General features: G+C 54.3%; 1 protein-coding gene across 1 annotated transcript; it reads left to right on the forward strand.

The window, feature by feature from the left end:
* Positions 1-339: 339 nt before the first annotated feature.
* Positions 340-2,662, forward strand: CRX (cone-rod homeobox; the record flags this gene model as incomplete). Its single annotated transcript, XM_080829558.1, has 3 exons — positions 340-439; positions 1,034-1,185; positions 2,015-2,662. 3 exons carry the CDS (start codon positions 340-342, stop codon positions 2,660-2,662), a joined length of 900 nt encoding a protein of 299 aa, XP_080685684.1.
* Positions 2,663-18,455: the final 15,793 nt, after the last annotated feature.

Raw genomic sequence — 18,455 nt, forward strand, 5'->3', positions numbered from 1 at the left:
ACCTCCCGGTCCCAAGCAAGGAAGGGGTCGTCCTGCTGTCCGTGATTCTCTGCGGGGCTGGACATCTTTTCTGGGGGCCTAGGATGGGCATTCCAGTTTCAGCTGCTGAGGCGGACGGGGTTTGGGGGAAGCTTTGCCCATCTTAAGTGGAGGGCCATTTTTATAGGCGGGGAAACTGAGGCACGGAGAGATACGTGCCCACGGGCACACACCTAAGAAGAGTCTGAAGCAGGACTTGGACCTGAGCCTGTCGGGCACCAGGTGGTACCTGGGAATTGCCTGAGCGCCTCCTCCCCTCTTGCAGGGCCGTGGACCTGGGCCGCGGTGTCCCCAAAGATCATGATGGCGTATATGAACCCGGGGCCCCACTACTCGGTCAACGCCTTGGCCTTGAGTGGTCCCAGCGTGGATCTGATGCACCAAGCTGTGTCCTATCCAAGTGAGTACCATCCTTCTCCCGATGCCACCTCCCTCCAGCTCTCGGTGGCCCCTGGGGTCCCTTATCCTCAGGGAGAAGCTGGGAATTTGCCAGCGTAGTATTGGAGTCACATACTGACTGTATGTAGTCATTTGCAATTTGCCAAACGCTTCTCCATGTCCCTTAGGGGTGCACTTTTCCTTGACAGGAAAGTGTAGGGGCATTCATAACAATTTAGGAAGGGTTCCCTCTAGGTGGACCTGTCACTCTTCTACACTAGGAGGAGTTGCATATTCTCAATTGTGTGTTTCAAGTGGACATGTCTTCGTGCATGAGAAATATTAGAAAGGGTATAAAAACCAAACTCATACACCTCCTTACAGGGCTAATGCCTGTTCTTGGGGTGAGACATGAGCCCCAAGATGACGGGCAAAGAGGGGCCCCATTTCGCAGGGGGACAGAGTGAGGTCTACAAGGTCAGGAAGTAGGTGGGCAGATGAATGCCCAGAGAGGGCTTGTCGGCATTCCACAGGACCTCAGGACCTCCCACCAGCGGACAAAGAGACTGGGAGGTCCAGGTCCTGCGATGGTCCTATTGTCCTGTCCCTGCTTCAGGTGCCCCGAGAAAGCAGCGGCGGGAGCGGACCACCTTCACCCGGAGCCAGCTGGAGGAGCTGGAGGCCCTGTTCGCCAAGACTCAGTACCCGGATGTGTACGCTCGCGAGGAGGTGGCTCTGAAGATCAACCTGCCCGAGTCCCGGGTTCAGGTGGGGGTGGTCCGAGCCCTGGGCGCCTTCCAGCCCTTCCTGGGACCCAGAGTGAAGGGAGGGAGAGTGGTCCTAGAGTAACACCCAAAGTCATGTATGGCCCAAATATGACCCCTCGCCCCGGTTACTGCCCCTCACCCCTCCCTCCACCCTCTTTGCCAGCCACAGCTGCCGGTTCTTCCCCTAACACGCCTGCTGAGCACACTCTGGCCCCAGGCCCTTTGCACTGGCTGTTCCTTCTACCTGGAGGAGCTTATTCCATCACTTTGCTCAAGTCTTTGTTTATTGACCCATCGGGTCACCGTGTCCATCAATGAGACCTAGACGTACCCTTGCACTTAAAGGCTCAATGTACCCGGGGGCCCTACCCTGCTGCTCCCTCCTCCCGCTCTGCTGGGTCTTCCCAAGTATTGATCTTCTAAAATACTATGCAGCGTACTTACTGTCGACATATATAATCTGTTGCCCTTGACAAGAAGGTCTGTCCATGGAGGCATCCCCAAAGTCGTAGTTCGTGCGTGGTGATTGATTGTGCGGAAGGATGGATAAGTGTACATACGTGTGTACGTGTGATTGCGTGTGTGTGTGCATGATTACCTGCACACGTGTTTGTGTGATGATATGTGTGTGCATATGACTGCGCGTGTGTGGATGACTGCAGATACGAATGGTAGGTTGGATGGACAGACGGGGTGCCCCATAACCGACGGCAAGGTGCGGAGGTGTGATTGGGGCGTGCCTCCCCCATAAACACCATCATTCAGGGCACCGTGGGGGCTCTCCGGGCTCCCTCCCCACTCACCCACCCCATCTCCCCTTGCCCCCCCAGGTTTGGTTCAAGAACCGCAGAGCGAAATGCCGCCAGCAGCGCCAGCAGCAGAAGCAGCAGCCGCAGCCCCCGGGCGCACAGACCAAGGCCCGTCCCGCCAAGAGGAAGGCAGGAATGTCACCGAGATCTTCCTCGGACGTCTGTCCAGACCCCCTGGGCATCTCGGACTCCTACAGCCCCCCTCTCCCCGGCCCCTCGGGCTCCCCCACCACGGCCGTGGCCACAGTGTCCATCTGGAGCCCGGCCTCAGAGTCCCCGCTGCCCGACGCCCAGCGGGCGGGCCTGGTGGCCTCGGGGCCGCCTCTGACCTCCGCGCCCTACGCCATGACCTACGCCCCAGCCTCTGCGTTCTGCTCTTCCCCCTCGGCCTACGGGTCTCCGAGCTCCTATTTCAGCAGTCTGGATCCCTACCTTTCCCCTATGGTGCCCCAGTTGGGGGGCCCGGCTCTCAGCCCCCTTTCTGGCCCCTCCGTGGGGCCCTCCCTGGCTCAGTCCCCCACCTCCCTGTCTGGCCAGAGCTACGGCACCTACAGCCCCGTGGACAGCTTGGAGTTCAAGGACCCCACAGGCACCTGGAAGTTCACCTACAACCCCATGGATTCTTTGGACTATAAGGACCAGAGTGCCTGGAAGTTTCAGATCTTGTAGAAAACCCTCTCCGGCGTCTGCGGGGTCGGGCCTCCCTCCAAAGGCAGTGGCCCCTCTGGGCTCACGGGCGGAGCAGCCTACCTGCATCCCTGCCTCTCCCTGCCCCGAGGAGGGTCCCCTCGCTCTCTGGGGGCCAGTTCAGTAGATCTTAGTAACCCTCAACCCAGCTGCCGTTTTAAACCACGAGCCCCAGACTCCAGACACGGGTGCCGAGAGGGTACCCCGGGACGGAATTACGGAATTAAACCACCCTTGGCGGTTGACCTGGGGGGTTCTGGTGAGGTCGGCCTCGAGGTGCCCTTGAACAGACACAGGTGGGAAGGCTCAATTCCATACCTTCCGTTTGGGACACTTGCTAGCGTATGTCTAGAGATCCTTCTAGAAAATCCAAAGACAGTCTTTTACGCAGCCCCACTGTGGAAGCTTAGGCCAACTGTCCAGGTCAATGAAAACAATCCACTTGGCATGTTACAGATGTCACAGGTCAGGTTTTGTATGATAGGTTAGGGGGCTCTTTGATACATATACATATATATATATTTTTTTTTTCTTCATCTTCTTCTCTTCTTAGTTTCTTCTTAAAGACATTTCATCACTCATACATTCTTCCGGACAGTGAGAATGGGCGGATCTGGTGCGCGAGCGGAAGGCAAGCTGCCTGTTTCATGCCTCCTTTTCCCCTCCTTTGGTTGTAGCATTTTCTAAAGGTGAATTTCATCCGAGCTTTGGAGGAACCGTGGTGGTTAGGACTGCGGCCAACTGTGAGCCCCCACGCTAGCTGTGGGTATTTCAAAAAGGAAGAGGAGGTGGCCAGCTTCCCAACTGTAAATGGGCAAGAGATGGGGATGGGGTGGGGGGAGAGACGTGGATTTGGAGGAAGCCTGCGTTTCAAATACACAGTCTCTCTCTTAGATTCCGTTTCCTGTTCCCATTAAGGGGAACAGACCAGAGAGCCCGGCCCCAGGGAGTGCCCCTGGGGTGGGGGGAATCTTTCTTCCCCTGCGGACTTGATCCCCAGCAACAGAGACAAGCACCAAGAGAATTTTAAGGAGTCAAGCATGTTGACGCTCTTGGGGGTGTGGTGGTTTGCATTTGCTTCCTCAGTCTGAATTTTTCTTTCATTTTCGGCCCTGGGGGAGACAGCAGCTATGGGTCTTTCCCTGGGGGACTTCACAAGGCAGCTAGAGGTAGGGCGGGAAGATGGTGTTCTGGTACGTGGTGACCACGAGCCACCCCCCAGCCCCCCCGCAAAGAAGAGGAAAAGCTCTGATTTGTAGACTTTGCCCATTTCTGTGGTGTCAATTCTCCCATTGTGGCTGATTTCTAGGGTCTGATCTGAGGTCAGGGACGCAGAGCCTGCCGTCTGCCTTCATGGGCTGGTAGGAGCTGGCTTCAGGCCCTCGGTGCAGGAAGGAAGGTCAGGAGGCCTCAGATGGGTTTTCTGGGTCCAGGCCGGGAGAGGTCCACATGGCCCAGACACCTGAGCCCCCTGACAGGCATGTTGAGATCACTAGAACCCACAAGGATAGGTTCCTCAGCACACCACGGGACCATCCCTCATGGGCCTGAGTCATGCAGGCTTCTGGGACATTAGACCTGGGAGTGACTCAGAGTCCAGTGTGGGACACAAAGGACAAACAGACAAGGACAATGCCAGCTGGGGTGGGGGATGGGCGGTCCAGGCAGAATTCGTAGGGGTGAATCTGTTAGGAAAGTCCGGTTTCCTTTCCGGGGTCCAGCTTCCTGAACTCTGGGGATGGCAAAGGTGCCACTTCCTAAAGCCGATGAGTGACAAGGGGGAGCAGGAAGCGGCGGGGAGCCCCCCTCATTCTGGGTCCCCTTTCCCACTCATTGGGACTCCGGTCTTCTTCCCTCCAGGCCACCCACAGAGTGACAATGATTAAAATGCTGAATCCCGCTTAAAGTCTGGGTGATTTTTATTTTTTCAAATTTCGGAGGAGGGGCAGACCAGGGGAGGTAGAAAAAGGGGTCATTCCATCCCTCTCCTTCTGCCCCCACCCCCCATCTCTGGGGACATGGGTCCGTCCATGTGCTTTCTCTGTCTGGTCACTGTCTTTCCTTGGTATCTCCCTAAAGCCAATTAATCAGGGACACGGGCTCCAGATGCCAGCTTCCACCTGCTGTGACATCGTTGGGTCCCTGAGTTTCCCTCTGCAAGGAGTGGGGGAGGGGGTGGCCACGCGTCCTGCCTCAGTGGCCCATGTGAGGACACAGGCCCTCCCTGTCGGCCAGCCTCGGGTCCCTGCCACGTCCCTCTCACCTCTGCTTCTCTCTTTCTTTTCCTTCTGACTGTCCCTCAGACTCCCAGGTCCCCATTCCTCTTTGCTGGATTTGTACCTTTTCCGTTTTCTCTTTTCTTTGCCCCTTATTCTGTTTCTCCAAATGTTAAGTCATCATTGTCTGCTTCTGTCCCTCTCGGTCCTAGAGGAGCCCCAGGTTAAGATCTATGTATGCGTGTGTTGTGGGGTGTGCGGAGGGGGACACGGCGTTGGTGAGGTCAGACACACTTGCTATCGGAGTCTGGGTTGGCCACTTCTGATCCCAGGATCCCAGGTGATTCATTTCTCCCAGCTTCAGCTTCCTCTCCTGTAACACTGAGAAAACCTACCTCAAGGGAATGAAATGAGATCATTTTCTTTTCTTTTCTTTTCTTTTTTTAAAGATTTTATTTATGTATTTGACAGACAGAGATCACAAGTAGGCAGAGAGGCAGGCAGAGAGAGAGGAGGAAGCAGGCTCTCCACGGAGCAGAGAGCCCGATGCGGGGCTCGATCCCAGGACCCCGAGATCATGACCTGAGCCGAAGGTAGATGCTTAACCGACTGAGCCACCCAGGTGCCCCATCTGATGGACTCTTACTTGGCCACAAAAAAGAAGAGTTTATTTATATTTTCTTAGTAGTCTTTACACCCAACATGGGGCTCGAACTCATAACCCCGAGATCAAGAGTCACATGCTTTTCCAACCGAGCCAGCCAGGCACCCCGGGTGTGTTCTAGATCTCGATTACAGTGGTGGCTCCATGGCCATATAGGATGGTTCAAACTCCTCAAATTATACCGTTACAATGGGTAGATTTTGCAGGATATAAATTATACCTCAATACACTGGAAGGAAAAAAGAAAAACCCACAGAGCATGTACTGTTTGCCAGACACTGGAGAACGCCAGTCCAAAGACTGCTGATTCTCAGAACATCCAGCAGAGCGATGCTATGTGTATCAGATAGACGCTCTTAACGCTCCCCATTTCACAGATGAGAAAACCGAGGCCATGGGAGGTCAGGGGACCTGCCCAAGATCCCACCACTAGGAAGAGGTACTTGGGTTTTGTACTCTTCTTGCTGGGGCCTCCAGACCCCCCTGGCATTTCTCCCCTCCCCTCCGACTTTGGTCCTCCCTCATTCTTCCTTCCTCCGAGGTGTGCGTTTGTCTCTCCCCCACCCCCATATGTCTGGGTCCTCCCCCCACTCCACCCCTCCTGCTCTCTGAGCCCCTCCCTGCGTGTCTCCTCTGTCCCTGAACAGGACTAATTTAGCAAATGCTCCAATCTTCTTATGACTGGAAGAATGGTCTCAGCAGAATGGCCGGGAATTAGCAGGGATTAGGTTCGGACACATGACCCTCCTCCCCGGGGGGGGGGGGGGGGAGGGGCTCTGGGGAGACAGATGAGCTTTATTTATTTATTTTTCGAAAATATTTTATTTATTTAAGAGAGAGAGAGCACTTGAGTGGCGGCGGGGGGTGGGGGCGATGAGGACCAGAAGGAGAGGCAGACTCCCCACTGAGCAGGGAGCCCAGGCCGGGACTCGATCCCAGGACGCTGAGATCATGATCTGAGCCAAAGGCAGGCGCTTAACCCATTGAGCCACTCAGACGCCCCTGCCAAGTGAATTTTAACTAAGTGATGCCCTCCTCCACAGCAAGTCATGCCCGGGACTCGCAGTAATCGTAAAAATCACAGCCAAACTCTTCATGGGGTGCTTATGACGTGCTAGGGACAGTTAGGCACTTCCCTTGACTTTCTCTTACCGCTCCCCCTATCTTCATTACAGCCTCGCGTGGTGGGGGCCATCCCCCAGCTCCCCTATTTCATGGGCCAGGAGGGGGTGAGGAACCTTCCCAAGGCAAACGGGGTCCAGCCCCAGCCTTCCCGGTGCTTCTCAGTGTGAAGATGGAACAGAGGCTGCGCGGTGGGGAGGATGGTGTGGCTGGGGCCACGGCTTGCGGCAGTGTGACCTCGGGGATCCTGGTTTCAGCCCCCTCAGAGTAGGGAGGAGATGGGGGGCAGCAAGAGGGGGTGGAAACGGAGAGGAAAGTGTGCTCCGGGAGGGAGGCCCAGAAGGAGCAGTAGAGGAAGGGATTAGGTAGGGGAAAAAGCCAAGACAGATGCCAGGAGGGGACTTTCGTGCAAGGTAAGTAGGAGATAGACTTCTCCAGTGAAGCATGTGGGCCTGGAGTTTTTTTGTAGGAAGGCAATTTTGTGCTTAATTTACTTAACAGATATATCATTGCTCGTATTTTAAGATCTCTTCTTGGGTCGGCTTCAGAAAGTTGCATTTCTCAAGGAATCTGTCCATCTTTCTCTAAGTTGTCAGATTTGTGGGCATACATTTGCTCACGATCTCCTAATTTCCGTTTGATTTGGCCGTAGCACTAAATGACATAGCAGATCCAGATAAGAAGAAAGCTTAAAATCAACCATCTTTAAGGTCATTTCAAGAAGTCGGAAATGAGGGAAGAAATAACAAAGATGAGAGCAGAAATTAATAAAATGAAAAATGTAAAATCGAAGAAAAAAAAAGACATGAGCTGTTTTGTGAAAGGCTGTGGAAATCAGTAGCTCCCAAAAACACTAACAAAGAGAAAAAGAAATTACTACTATCAAGAATGAACATGAGAGGGCGCCTGGGTGGCTCAGTCATTAAGCCTCTGTTTTCAGCTCAGGTCATGATATTGGGGGGGTGGTGGGATTGAGCCCCGCATCGGGCTCCCTGCTCAGTGGGAAGCCTGCTTCTCCCTCTCCCACTCCCCCTGCTTGTGTTCCCTCTCTCGCTATCTCTCTGTCAAATAAATAAATAAAATCTTGGAAAAAAGAAAAGAAAAGAAGATCCAGTCTCTTTTTAGAAAATTGGTTCCTTTTGTTCTTATCTCTCCGGACCACACTTCTGGGAATGATGTTTCTTTCTTCCAAATTCTTCTGAGACTCCCACGGATTCATGGAAGGTACCCCCTTTCCCACTCACTGCTTTTTCTCTAGGTTTTCACTGAAAAACATCTTCCGTTTGAACCAGAAAATGGGCTTTAGCTGTATCACCCTGGGGAACCATTAAAAAAAAAATTAAAAGGGGGCGCCTGGGTGGCTTGGTGGGTTAAGCCTCTGCCTTCAGCTCAGGTCATGATCCCAGGGTCCTGGGATCGAGCCCCGCATCGGGCTCTCTGCTCAGCAGGGAGCCTGTTTCCTCCTCTCTCTCTCTGCCTGCCTCTCTGCCTACTTGTGATCTCTCTGTGTCAAATAAATAAATAAAATCTTAAAAAAAAATTAAAGGGAAAATTTCACTAAGTATCCCATGAAGGAAAATGCAACAAGTTATCACGTAGATGGGGGAATGGGTATTGATTAGTAAATCTTTAAAAAATAAAAAAATAAAAGTTTCTTGTTTTTCATTAAAAATTGGATTTTGAGTTTTATCAACTGTTCTTCCTACCTATATTGGGATGATGTGGTCTTCTTGTTACTATATTAATGTAACAAATTACCTCCCTTGGTATTTAAGTATTAAATCTGTCTTGCGTTCCTGGAATAAACTCAACTTGGTCAGGATGTAATTATCCTTCATATAAGCGGGGTTCCTTCTGATTTTGTCTAGGACTTTGATTCCACGATCTATAATTTTCCTTTATCTCAGCGTTCTTGCCAGGTTTGGGATATCAAGGCCTCGTGAAACACAATGGAAAATGTTTCCTCTCTTTCAGTTCCCTGGAAGCTTACGTAAGACTGATGTCGTTTCCTTCTCAACTGTTCTGGGAAATGCCTGGGCAAAACCAAATGGTCAAGGCGTGTTCTTTGTATGAAAAATGTTAATTATGGACTACTCTTCCTTTAAAAAAATAATGTGCTTGTGTTTTTATTTACTTATTTATTTTTCAGTAATCTCTACCCCCAACAGGGGACTCGAACTCACAACCCCGAGATCAAGAGTCACACTCTCCACCACCTGAGCCAGCCAGGTGCCCCTGGATTCTTCTTCTTTAATAGGACTATTTGGACTTTTAATTTGTATATGTGCTTGCTTGGGTAAGTTGTGTTTAGCTTGGAGTTTGTCATCTAAATTTTCAAATTTCTACACATACAATTGTTCACAATATCCTTTTGTGATCATTAATATCTTAATGTAGGATTTTTCATAATGCCCTCTCTCGTGTTCATTCTTTTTTTTTTTTAAGATTTTATTTATTTATTTGACATAAAGAGACACAGTGAGAGAGGGAACACAAGCAGGGGGAATGGAAGAGGGAGAAGCAGGCTCCCCACTGAGCAGGGAGCCCCATGCGGGGCTTGATCCCAGGACCCTGGGATGGTGACCTGAACCGAAGGCAGACGCTTAATGACTGAGCCAGCCAGGCTTCCCTCTTACATTATTATACCGTCACAGTGATCCTAACTGGGCTGTGGGGAATTTGCAGGGAGTGCCAGGAAAGTTCTCCCAGCCCCTAAGTCCTGTTAATTAAACATTAAACATTAAACATAATGTTTTCTATAGGATTCTTTTGCACATACCCTTTATCGGATTTTTCTGGGTTCGCAGACACTGCAGCTCCTCCGTTGTCCTCCTGATGCAGTGTTTGGATGCGGGTAAGGTCTGGAGCCCACAGTCAAGAAAGAATTCCTGAGACATCTTTGGTGCAAAAAGGTCATTTTATCAAAGCACGGGGATAGGACCCCAGCTTCCCCCGGGGTTGTGAGGGGAGATGGATTATATACTTGGCAATTGGGGAGGCAAGGAAGAAGGGAGGTTTGCCAAAGAACTTTCCTAGGCTAAAGGGGACCTACAAGATACTGGAAGCCTTGCCCTTGTCAAGCTAAGGTTGCTTTTCCCTCTAGCAAAGCCTTAACATTGAGACAGTTGGGAGTTTCCTGGAGGAAGGTTATACTTTGCCTCAAGTATCCATCACTGGGCTGCAGGTTAGAAGGAAATTTAATTTGACCTGCATTTCCTTTGACCTTGGTTTTCTTTCTTTCTTTTTTTTTTTTTAAGATTTTATTTATTTATTTGACAGACAGAGATCACAGGTAGGCAGAGAGGCAGGCAGAGATAGAGGAAGGGAAGCAGGCTCCCCATGGAGCAGAGAGCCCAATGTGCGGCTCGATCCCAGGACCCTGGGATCAGGACCTGAGCCGAAGGCAGAGGCTTTAACCCACTGAGCCACCTGGACACCCCTGACCTTGGTTTTCTACATCACTGTGGAGGGTGGGAGGTGATGTTAGAGCCCCAGGAAATGGTGTCTATGGACGGTCTAGCAATAAACTAACTTCCAGGTTTTCTTGAAATTTCTTTCACAAAGACATTTGCAAACTGTTGGGGACTCCTGTCTTCCAGGACTGTGATCTTTATAAGTAACCTTTTGTTTTTCCCTTCCCTTTCTTTACAGGCAGCCAGAAGTGCCTGAGGAATGTCACGCAGACCCTTACTCTGCCCCCCGCGGAGTGGGGTGGCGGGGACCGGTTGTGGGGTGTCAGCTCCATCACTCCCAGCTGTGGGCAAAATTATACCCGTGTCCTCTTGCCCAGATGTCCGCACTTTCTGGGCTCTCTGGTTTGCTTCTCAAGTTTGGTTCCAGAAATCTCTGTTCTCAGAACCAGTGGGGCTATAGATAGGCAGAGGGGGGAATGATGGAAAGATAGTGGACAGATGGACGGAGGGGAGGAAACGGTCTTAAAAACTGGACTGGAGTTGGGCAGCTGGATATCTGGGGCATGAGGGAAGATTCTGGAGGGCACAAAAGCACAAAGAATGTATGTGGAAGGGAGTGGCAAGCCACTAGAGGGTTTTGAGGAATGGAGGGTGGTGTCCTGTCCACCCAGCTGAAGGGAGAGGGTGCAGGACAGACGGACAGAGGGAGAGACTAAGGCTGGGGGTACAACCATCTGAGACCCCAGTTAAAGATTATAAAGTACTTAGAATAGTGCCTGGCATTTAAGAAAAATGCATTTGAATTTCTCTCTCTCTCTCTTGTATTTTCTGTTTGCCTTTGTTGCTCCTGTATGGCTGTCTTACCTCTTACCACTCTCCTCTGTTTTCTGATAACCTCAGAGCTCCCCCAAGGTCAGGCAAGTCTCTGCGGTGGCTTGCCTCTCCATCTACCTCTTTCTGCCTGGCTGGCCTCTTGGTGCCTCTACGAGAAGCTAAGCTCTGGGACCAAGGCCAGGGGTTAGGGGCCCAGGTGGACGAGGGAGGCATGCCCGCCCCTACAGAGCTGGTTCTCAAAGTAGGGTCCCTGGGTCCCTGATTCATCTCCGATTCCGACCAGCACCATCTGCCTCATCTGGGAACCTGTCCGAAATGCAAATTCAGGGTTCTGCCCACCTACCCTAAGAATCAGAAACTGGGGGAGCCGGAGAAGCAGGGTAGTCTGGGTTATAACAAGCCTCCAGGGGATTCTGACGTGCACAGATTTCAAATATCCGCCGCCAGGAGGGGCTGCGGAGGGAGGCTGGCTCTCCAGGCAATCACCATGTGTGGTCTGTTATCAGAGGTGGGGCCCCCCCGGCAGACCCCCAGGGACCCTGCCCGCGGCGGGGACAAAGCTTTGGGGCCAGGGGTGGGTTCTCCCAGCGGCTGTGACAGGTTGTCTCTGGAGCAGAAACACAAACACTGTCCCAGCCGCCCAAGGGAGAGCTGGTTCCCGCACAGGCTAGCACGGGAGACACTTTCCCTGCTGACCTCGGCTCCCGACCCCGCACCTCCTGGCCTTCCAGACGGGGCACCGGGTCACAGCCTGACCTCCATTTCCTGACATCATTCAACCCGGAGCACAGCCTCGCTTCCTTCCTCAAACATTGTGGTAAAATAGGGGCAGCACAGTGCGTGGAGCGTCCGATTCTTGGTTTTGGCTCAGGTCCTGAACTCAGGGTCACGGGATGGAGCCCCCCCGTGGGGCTCCGGGCTCAGTGTGCTCAGCACAGAGTTTGCCTGAGATTCTCCCCCTCTCCCTCTGCCCACCCTCACGCCCCAGCTTGCTTGCTTCCTAAAATAAAATAAATAATACCTTCTTTAAAAACTGTGGTAAAATCTACAGGATGCAAAATGTATCCTTTTCACTGTTTTAAAATGCACGAGGCAGGGCGCCTGGGTGGCTCAGTGGGTTAAGCCTCTGCCTTTGGCTCGGGTCATGATCTCAGGGTCCTGGGATCGAGCCCCGTATCGGGCTCTCTGCTCAGCGGGGAGCCTGCTTCCCCCTCTATTTGCCTGCCTCTCTGCCTACTTGTGATCTCTGTCTGTCAAATAAATAAATAAAGTCTTAAAAAAAAATAAAATGCACGAGGCTGTGGTGTTAAGTACTTCCACAATGTTGTGCGACTGTCACTGCTCTGTTCCCATTAAACACTAACTCCCCATTCTGCTCCCCCCACCCCCAGCCAGCCCCTGCTAACCTGGGACTGGATCCCAGGACCCTGGAATCATGACCTGAGCCGAAGGCAGACGGTTAATGACTGAGCCCCCCAGGCGTCCCCCTGACTTCAATTCAATTCAAAATCATAAAAAAATAATAAAAATCACTTTTCTTTGAACCTTCCCCTTCTCCCCCAATAAAATACAAGCCTATGTCCTGTGTGGGTCTCACCAAGATGCCCGTAGGTGTGAGATGTTAAACCCACATGTGCTCGCATCCTGGCATCCTCCTGATGGTCCTTGGCTGAGGGACACTGACAGCTATCACCAAGTCTGTCTTGAAAAGCAGCCTATGAAATGGTCAGACTCCCCATGCCCCTGTCACCGGAGAGACGACCGGTTCCGAACTCAGGTTTGGCAATTTGCTGCTGGAAAGCCTTACTCAAGACACAAATGTTGGTGGGAAAGGCTCGGTGGTCTTATTGAGGAGGCTGGCGATTGGGGACAATGGTGGACCCACATCTCAAAGTCCACCCTCTTCGTCTCGGGGGAGCTGGAGGGTTTAAAGGGGAAGGTGTGGGATATGGTGAGGGGGTTGTGTGCAGGCAAAGCCGGTGCTCGGCATCCGACCATTTGTCCTTGCGAGGCTTCCAGATTCCCCTGATAACCCGCCAGTCCTCAAGGCTCCCAGGTGTCTCCCAGTAAGGGCTGGCCCAGCAGGCCAACAAAGTACATCCGGACTCTTCCCTGCACCGGGAACCAATCACTGAGGTACCCGGGGCTGTTTTCCAGGCCCCCCCTTCTGGAAAGCCTGGTCCTTCGTGCCTCGAAGCCAGCGGGCTGCAGGATCTCAAGGAAGCAGACTAGTTAGTTCTGTTACAAACTGAGAGGTTTAGGTCACCAAGCAAGAAGCTTGAAGCAAGTTAATCTTTAACACGGGTGGGAGCACGCTCACCATCCCACCCGCCAACCTGGGGGACCCTTCTTCTCAGTATGGGCCAATCTCATCCACAAAATGGTACACTTACTTTCTTTTAAAAACGAGAGAGGGATCCTGCTTCTCCTTCTCCCTCTGTCTTTCTGCCTGCAGGTGCTCGATCTCTCTCCTGCTCACGTACTCTCTTTCAAATAAATAAAATCTTTCAGGAAAAAAAATGAGAGAGAAGGTGGCCTCCGGTCACATCTTCTACACCAAGGAAATTGCTAGATGCCCACTGTGGACAGCAGAGCCATTGACTTGGTGACCCGTGGGTTCCTACCTGCCCAAGGAGAAGAAGATGTCCAATTAAGCAAAATCTTGCCAGAAAGCAAGGGGCACGAATGTCCGCTTACAGCGGAATGCCCCGCGAGACACTCAGGCAAACCTCAAATAAGAACGTTTTGTTTTCCCTCATTTTGTGTCTGATCCCCCATCCTACGTACCCCTCATCTCCCGCTCATGAAAACAGGAGCCCTCCCCCAGACCCGAGCCTTGTAAGCTGTGTTCTCCCCGGACTCCAGTCCTGAGCAGACCCAGCACCAGGGAGGAGCTCGTCTGGTGCCGAGAGGTGGGTCTGTGCCGTTTGAGGGGCTGGTCCCCGCCCGAGCTCCCGAGTCCCCACACGGAGCAACCCCGTTCACTCATTCACTAAGAGGAGGGGGCGGCCTCCATCCCATAGGAAAACCAGCACCGGACCCCAAATCGGCATCGGGGCCAGCGTGTCTGAGCACCCCTCTGTCCAGGACTCAGGGGCCACTTAGAGAAGGGACCAGACGGCGAGAGTGGTGTTGGGGGGCAAGGAGAGAGGCCGCTGGACCGACCAGGCAGGACAGGATGGAGACTGGACAGGGAAGCGGGTGACTGGGGCTCCCAGGACTGGGAAGGGATGGGATGACCCCAGGGGGCTGGCTGGAGGGGCCCTTTCCTGCGACAGGGACCCCACATGATGGGCAACGTGGGGTTCCCCTGGGCAGGAGCCCCCGAGGGTGGGACCCAGGCCGGGTGTTCTCGGAGGTCCCAGCCCCCAGCCCCGCCCCCACCCACAGGGTGGAAAGGCTCACTCACTGCCTGTGAGTCCGGCCGGGGCGGGGCCGAGGGGGGTTGAGAAAGGGAGAGTCCCGGGACCCTCAGGCTGGGTGTGGGTGGGCACCGCTGGCCGCTGGGATTTAAGCCCCGGGTCCTGGGGGCAGAGCCTCGCACCCAGGCCGCCGCGGAGCGAGGAGAGCGGAGGACGAGGGCGCCAGGCCCTCCTCCAGGTGCGCCTGGGCCTGCCTGAGGGGCCAGAGCGGGGACCGAGGCTGGGGAGCCCCCGTCCGGGAAGGGGGTCCCACGCTGTGCTGTGGGGACTTCTGTGGAGCTGGCGCTGGACTTAAGTCCTTGGGGGTGGGCTGAGCAGAGGGCCCGGGGCGCAGTCGCCCCCTCACAAGTGTGAGCGAGGCTCTGGCCCTTCGAGGGAGGAGCTGGGGGGGCAGGTGGGGGTGGTGGGGCCCGCCTGAGCCTGGGACGCCCGCCCTGCCCGCCTTCCATGGCTGCGGGCCCCGTCATCGGGCCCGTTTCAAGGACGGGGACCCTGAGGCCCGGACACGCGCAGGGACTGGGCCGGCAGCGGGAGAGCCTGGGCCCGAGCCCGCAGGGCGTCCGCTCCCGGCGCCGCCGCTCACGCGCACCTGTGCCCCCGCCCCCGCCGGAGCCTCCCACCTGCTCGCGGGGCCCGGCCCAGGCGGCGGCGGGGCAGGGGCGGCGGCGGGCTGGGGGCTCTCTCCGGGGCTCGTCTGACCCTGGGTCCTTTGCTCAGGGCCCCCAGCACCCCAAAGGCTCCCGAGGCCCCGAAAGAAGCGCACGGTGTACCTCAAGGCGCAGCGGCGGGAGCTGAGGAAGCATTTCCCGAGGAGCCGCTACCCCGGCCGCGAGGAGCGCCTCGCCCTGGCCGCCAGGCGCCGCCTGGACGAACAGCAAATTCAGGTAGGACCCCCGCGCCCCCGGGTCCCCAGTGTCCACGAGATCTACTGGGAAGGTGGCGCTTCGTGGGGGCTGGGCCCTCCCCCGCGCCCGCTGAGCAGACTGAGGCCAGAGGCTCCCACGCGGCTAACAAGGGGTCCCCGTGTAGACGCGGGGCCGGACCCCAAGTTCAGCTCAACGCCTGTGCTGTCCAAACCCGCCAACGTGATCCCGCCGGGATTGAAGCCGCGGGGCTGGGCCTCCAGGCACCAGCGTTCAGGGCCTCCGTGAAGCCCCGCCCCTGGGGTGCCGGGTGCCCACGCCCTGCCCCTGCTGCCCTCTGCACCTGCCCCTGTAGCTTCCTGTACCCCACATCCCAGGGGCCTCGAATTGGACCTGGGGCCATAGGGAGCAGTGTGAGGCCTGGTTTTTTCTCCCGAGCACCGCCCCCCCCCGCCCCCCGCCCTGGCCAGAGCCAAGCCCTTTTTCACACCTCCTCCTTGTCCCCTCTGTCCCTCCCTCCACATGGGCCAAGCTCTCCAGGCTTCAGCGACTGCCCAAAGGGCGAGGTCTGGGACCCCCTGCTCCACTGAGGGGCCATGGAGTCCCCGGATCTGTCCCTGTCCCCTTCCCTGTCCCTACCCGGGCCCCGGGCCCTGCTTTCCTCGCGTTCCCAGGGATCCCAGGCATCTCCAGCGTGGCTTGGCACAGCCCACGCGGGTCTCCCGGGGAAGCAGAGCGCAGCCTCCGCCCGCCCAGCGGGACCCAGAGCGGGGCTCCCCGGAGTGTGTCCCCTCTGCCCACACCCCCGTCCCAGCTCTGGACTCAGCCAGGCCTCAGAACCCCTTCGCCTCAGACTTCTCTCTAGACCCCGTCCTGGCCCCCGATTTCACAGCGCCCCTCTTACCCAAGACCCCTTGGAGGAACCCTTTTTCCCTTTGATGTCCAGATCCCAAGAGGGAGATGACACCTCCTCCGCCCGCCTCCCCACCCCCCAGAGGACAAGTGACTCAGATGCTGTTACTGGATACATAGGGCAATCTGTCCCCACGGAGTCCTGCAGTCCCCCCGGGGTCAGAGGGGACGAGGGGGTCCTCCGGCTTCATGCACGGCCTCCCCGTGGGCAGGGACAGTGATGGTAGGTCAGGCTGCTCCCCGGATTACTCCTTCTCGGTGGGAACACACCCCCGTTCATGCCACCCACTGAGGTAGGATATTGTGTTCGTTGTGGTCCCCACAGGTCATGCTGTTGTGTGTCCCCACTGGTACTCAGGGGCCCCCCGTGGGCATTTCTCTGGGCTCCCAGGTGTCCCGTGGGACGCCCTGAGAGCTTGCTGAAGGCCTCAAGCAGCCTTCTGGGGGAATTTAATCAAAATTGCATGAAATCCGTCAGTGGTTTGAGATGAACTGACATCCTTACCATACGAGTGCTCCAATCGACGAAGACTCTCCACCAAATGTTCCTATTTATCCGCAGAGGTCTTACAGACGTCTTTCTGGAGGTATAGTTGTAGTATTTTATCTCTTACGCCTGATTTTTTAGACGATAATTGAACATTTTATTTTTCCGATCTCTTTGTCTTATATAGAGGGTTCGGCTGATATATTTACTCTGTATCCAGGAACCTGGTTTGGGGCTTTTAATTCTAATGACTTAATCTGGATCTTGTTTGGGGGATTGATCCTTTGAAAATTAATAGAGCTCATGGTCCTCTTGGAAACGCTTTTTCTCCTGCAGAGTCAGCTAGAGTTATGCCCTTCTTCCACCTTCTCAACCACCCCCCCCAACACTCCAGGAGAACCCCTCACCCCTTCTCTCAGCTTCTTTGTCTCCCCCCTCCCAACTTCTGCCCCCCCCATCATGGCCATCTTGTCCCCCGGGTCTCCTCACAGCTGTTTCTCTAACCCTGTCCTGGTCCCATTTAGCAAATACTCCAATCCTCTTAAGCCAGGAGGGCCTCAGCAGAGCAGAGAGAGAATTAGATCAGATTTGGGGGAGGGACGCTCATGTGACCGTGTGTGTGGAGCGGGGAAGGAGGAAGGGGAGAAGTGTGTGTGTCAGGGTTGGAGTAGAAGTGTGTGTGTGTGTGTGTGTGTGTGTGTGTGTGTCTGTGTATGGTGCAAATGTGGAGACACTGCCTGGAAGTACTGAAAGCCGGTCCTCATCTGACAGACCCTGGTAAGGATGTACACACACTCCGCCAAAACCCCACCCCAGTTGTCCCTGGGAGGTGTCTAATTTTGCATCTATCCCAGGAGAGGGAGCTGAGATCAGATCATCCCTGAAGACCTTCTGGGGGTGGGGGAGGGAGGGGGTCAGATGAGCTTCAGACTGACCCTGGTCAGGGGGAGGGAGGCTGGTGACCCTGGGAACCGCCAGGTGCCAAACAGCCGCCACGGAATGGCAAACGGACGGATTTTCTAACAGTGGAGATAGGTGGCTTTTGCCTTGACCAGCTGCACAGGACCTGAGCAGATTAAGTAGCACAGATCCCTCCCTTCTCACCTTTCTAATTACATTTCACCTTTTACCTAAACAGCCCCAGCCCCCTTACCCCCTCTGAATCCAAGAACCTTTGTTATCCCCCAGGAAACTTTCCTGGACTGCATCGGGACCATCCCCGAGGGAAGCATCTGGACATTTTGCTCAGCTCAGGAAGGAGGGGAGGGGGTAGTAACTTCTCAAAGGCAGGTCTTGGGACTCCCCTATATCTGTATCCCTCAAAGCTTCAACCAGAGCAAGAATTATTTGTTTTCCAACCTGTAGCAAATAAATAAATAAATAAATAAATAAATAAATAAATAAATAAATAAAAACAATGGCACGTGGATCATTCAATCACATGGCCAGCCAACACTGTTGATCTGGAGGGATCCATGGTGATCCCTATGATCCAGAGTGCTCCCTCTTTGGTGCAAGGTCTGCTGGCATCCACGGCATCGGTGGTAGAGGTAAGACTCTACTGTCCACCCCAATGTTCATAGCAGCAAGGTCCATGATAGCCAAACTGTGGAAGGAGCCAAGATGCCCTACAACAGACGAATGGATAAAGAAGATGTGGTCCATATACACAATGGAGTATGCTGCCTCCATCAGAAAGGATGAATACCCAACTTTTGCATCAACATGGATGGGACTGGAGGGGATTATGCTGAGTGAAATAAGTCAAGCAGAGAGAGTCAATTATCATATGGTTTCACTCACTTGTGGAGCATAAGGGATAGCATGGAGGACATAGAAGGA

This window comes from Martes martes, assembly GCF_963455335.1.
Source record: "Martes martes genome assembly, chromosome: 17".
NCBI classification, from domain to species: domain Eukaryota; kingdom Metazoa; phylum Chordata; class Mammalia; order Carnivora; family Mustelidae; genus Martes; species Martes martes.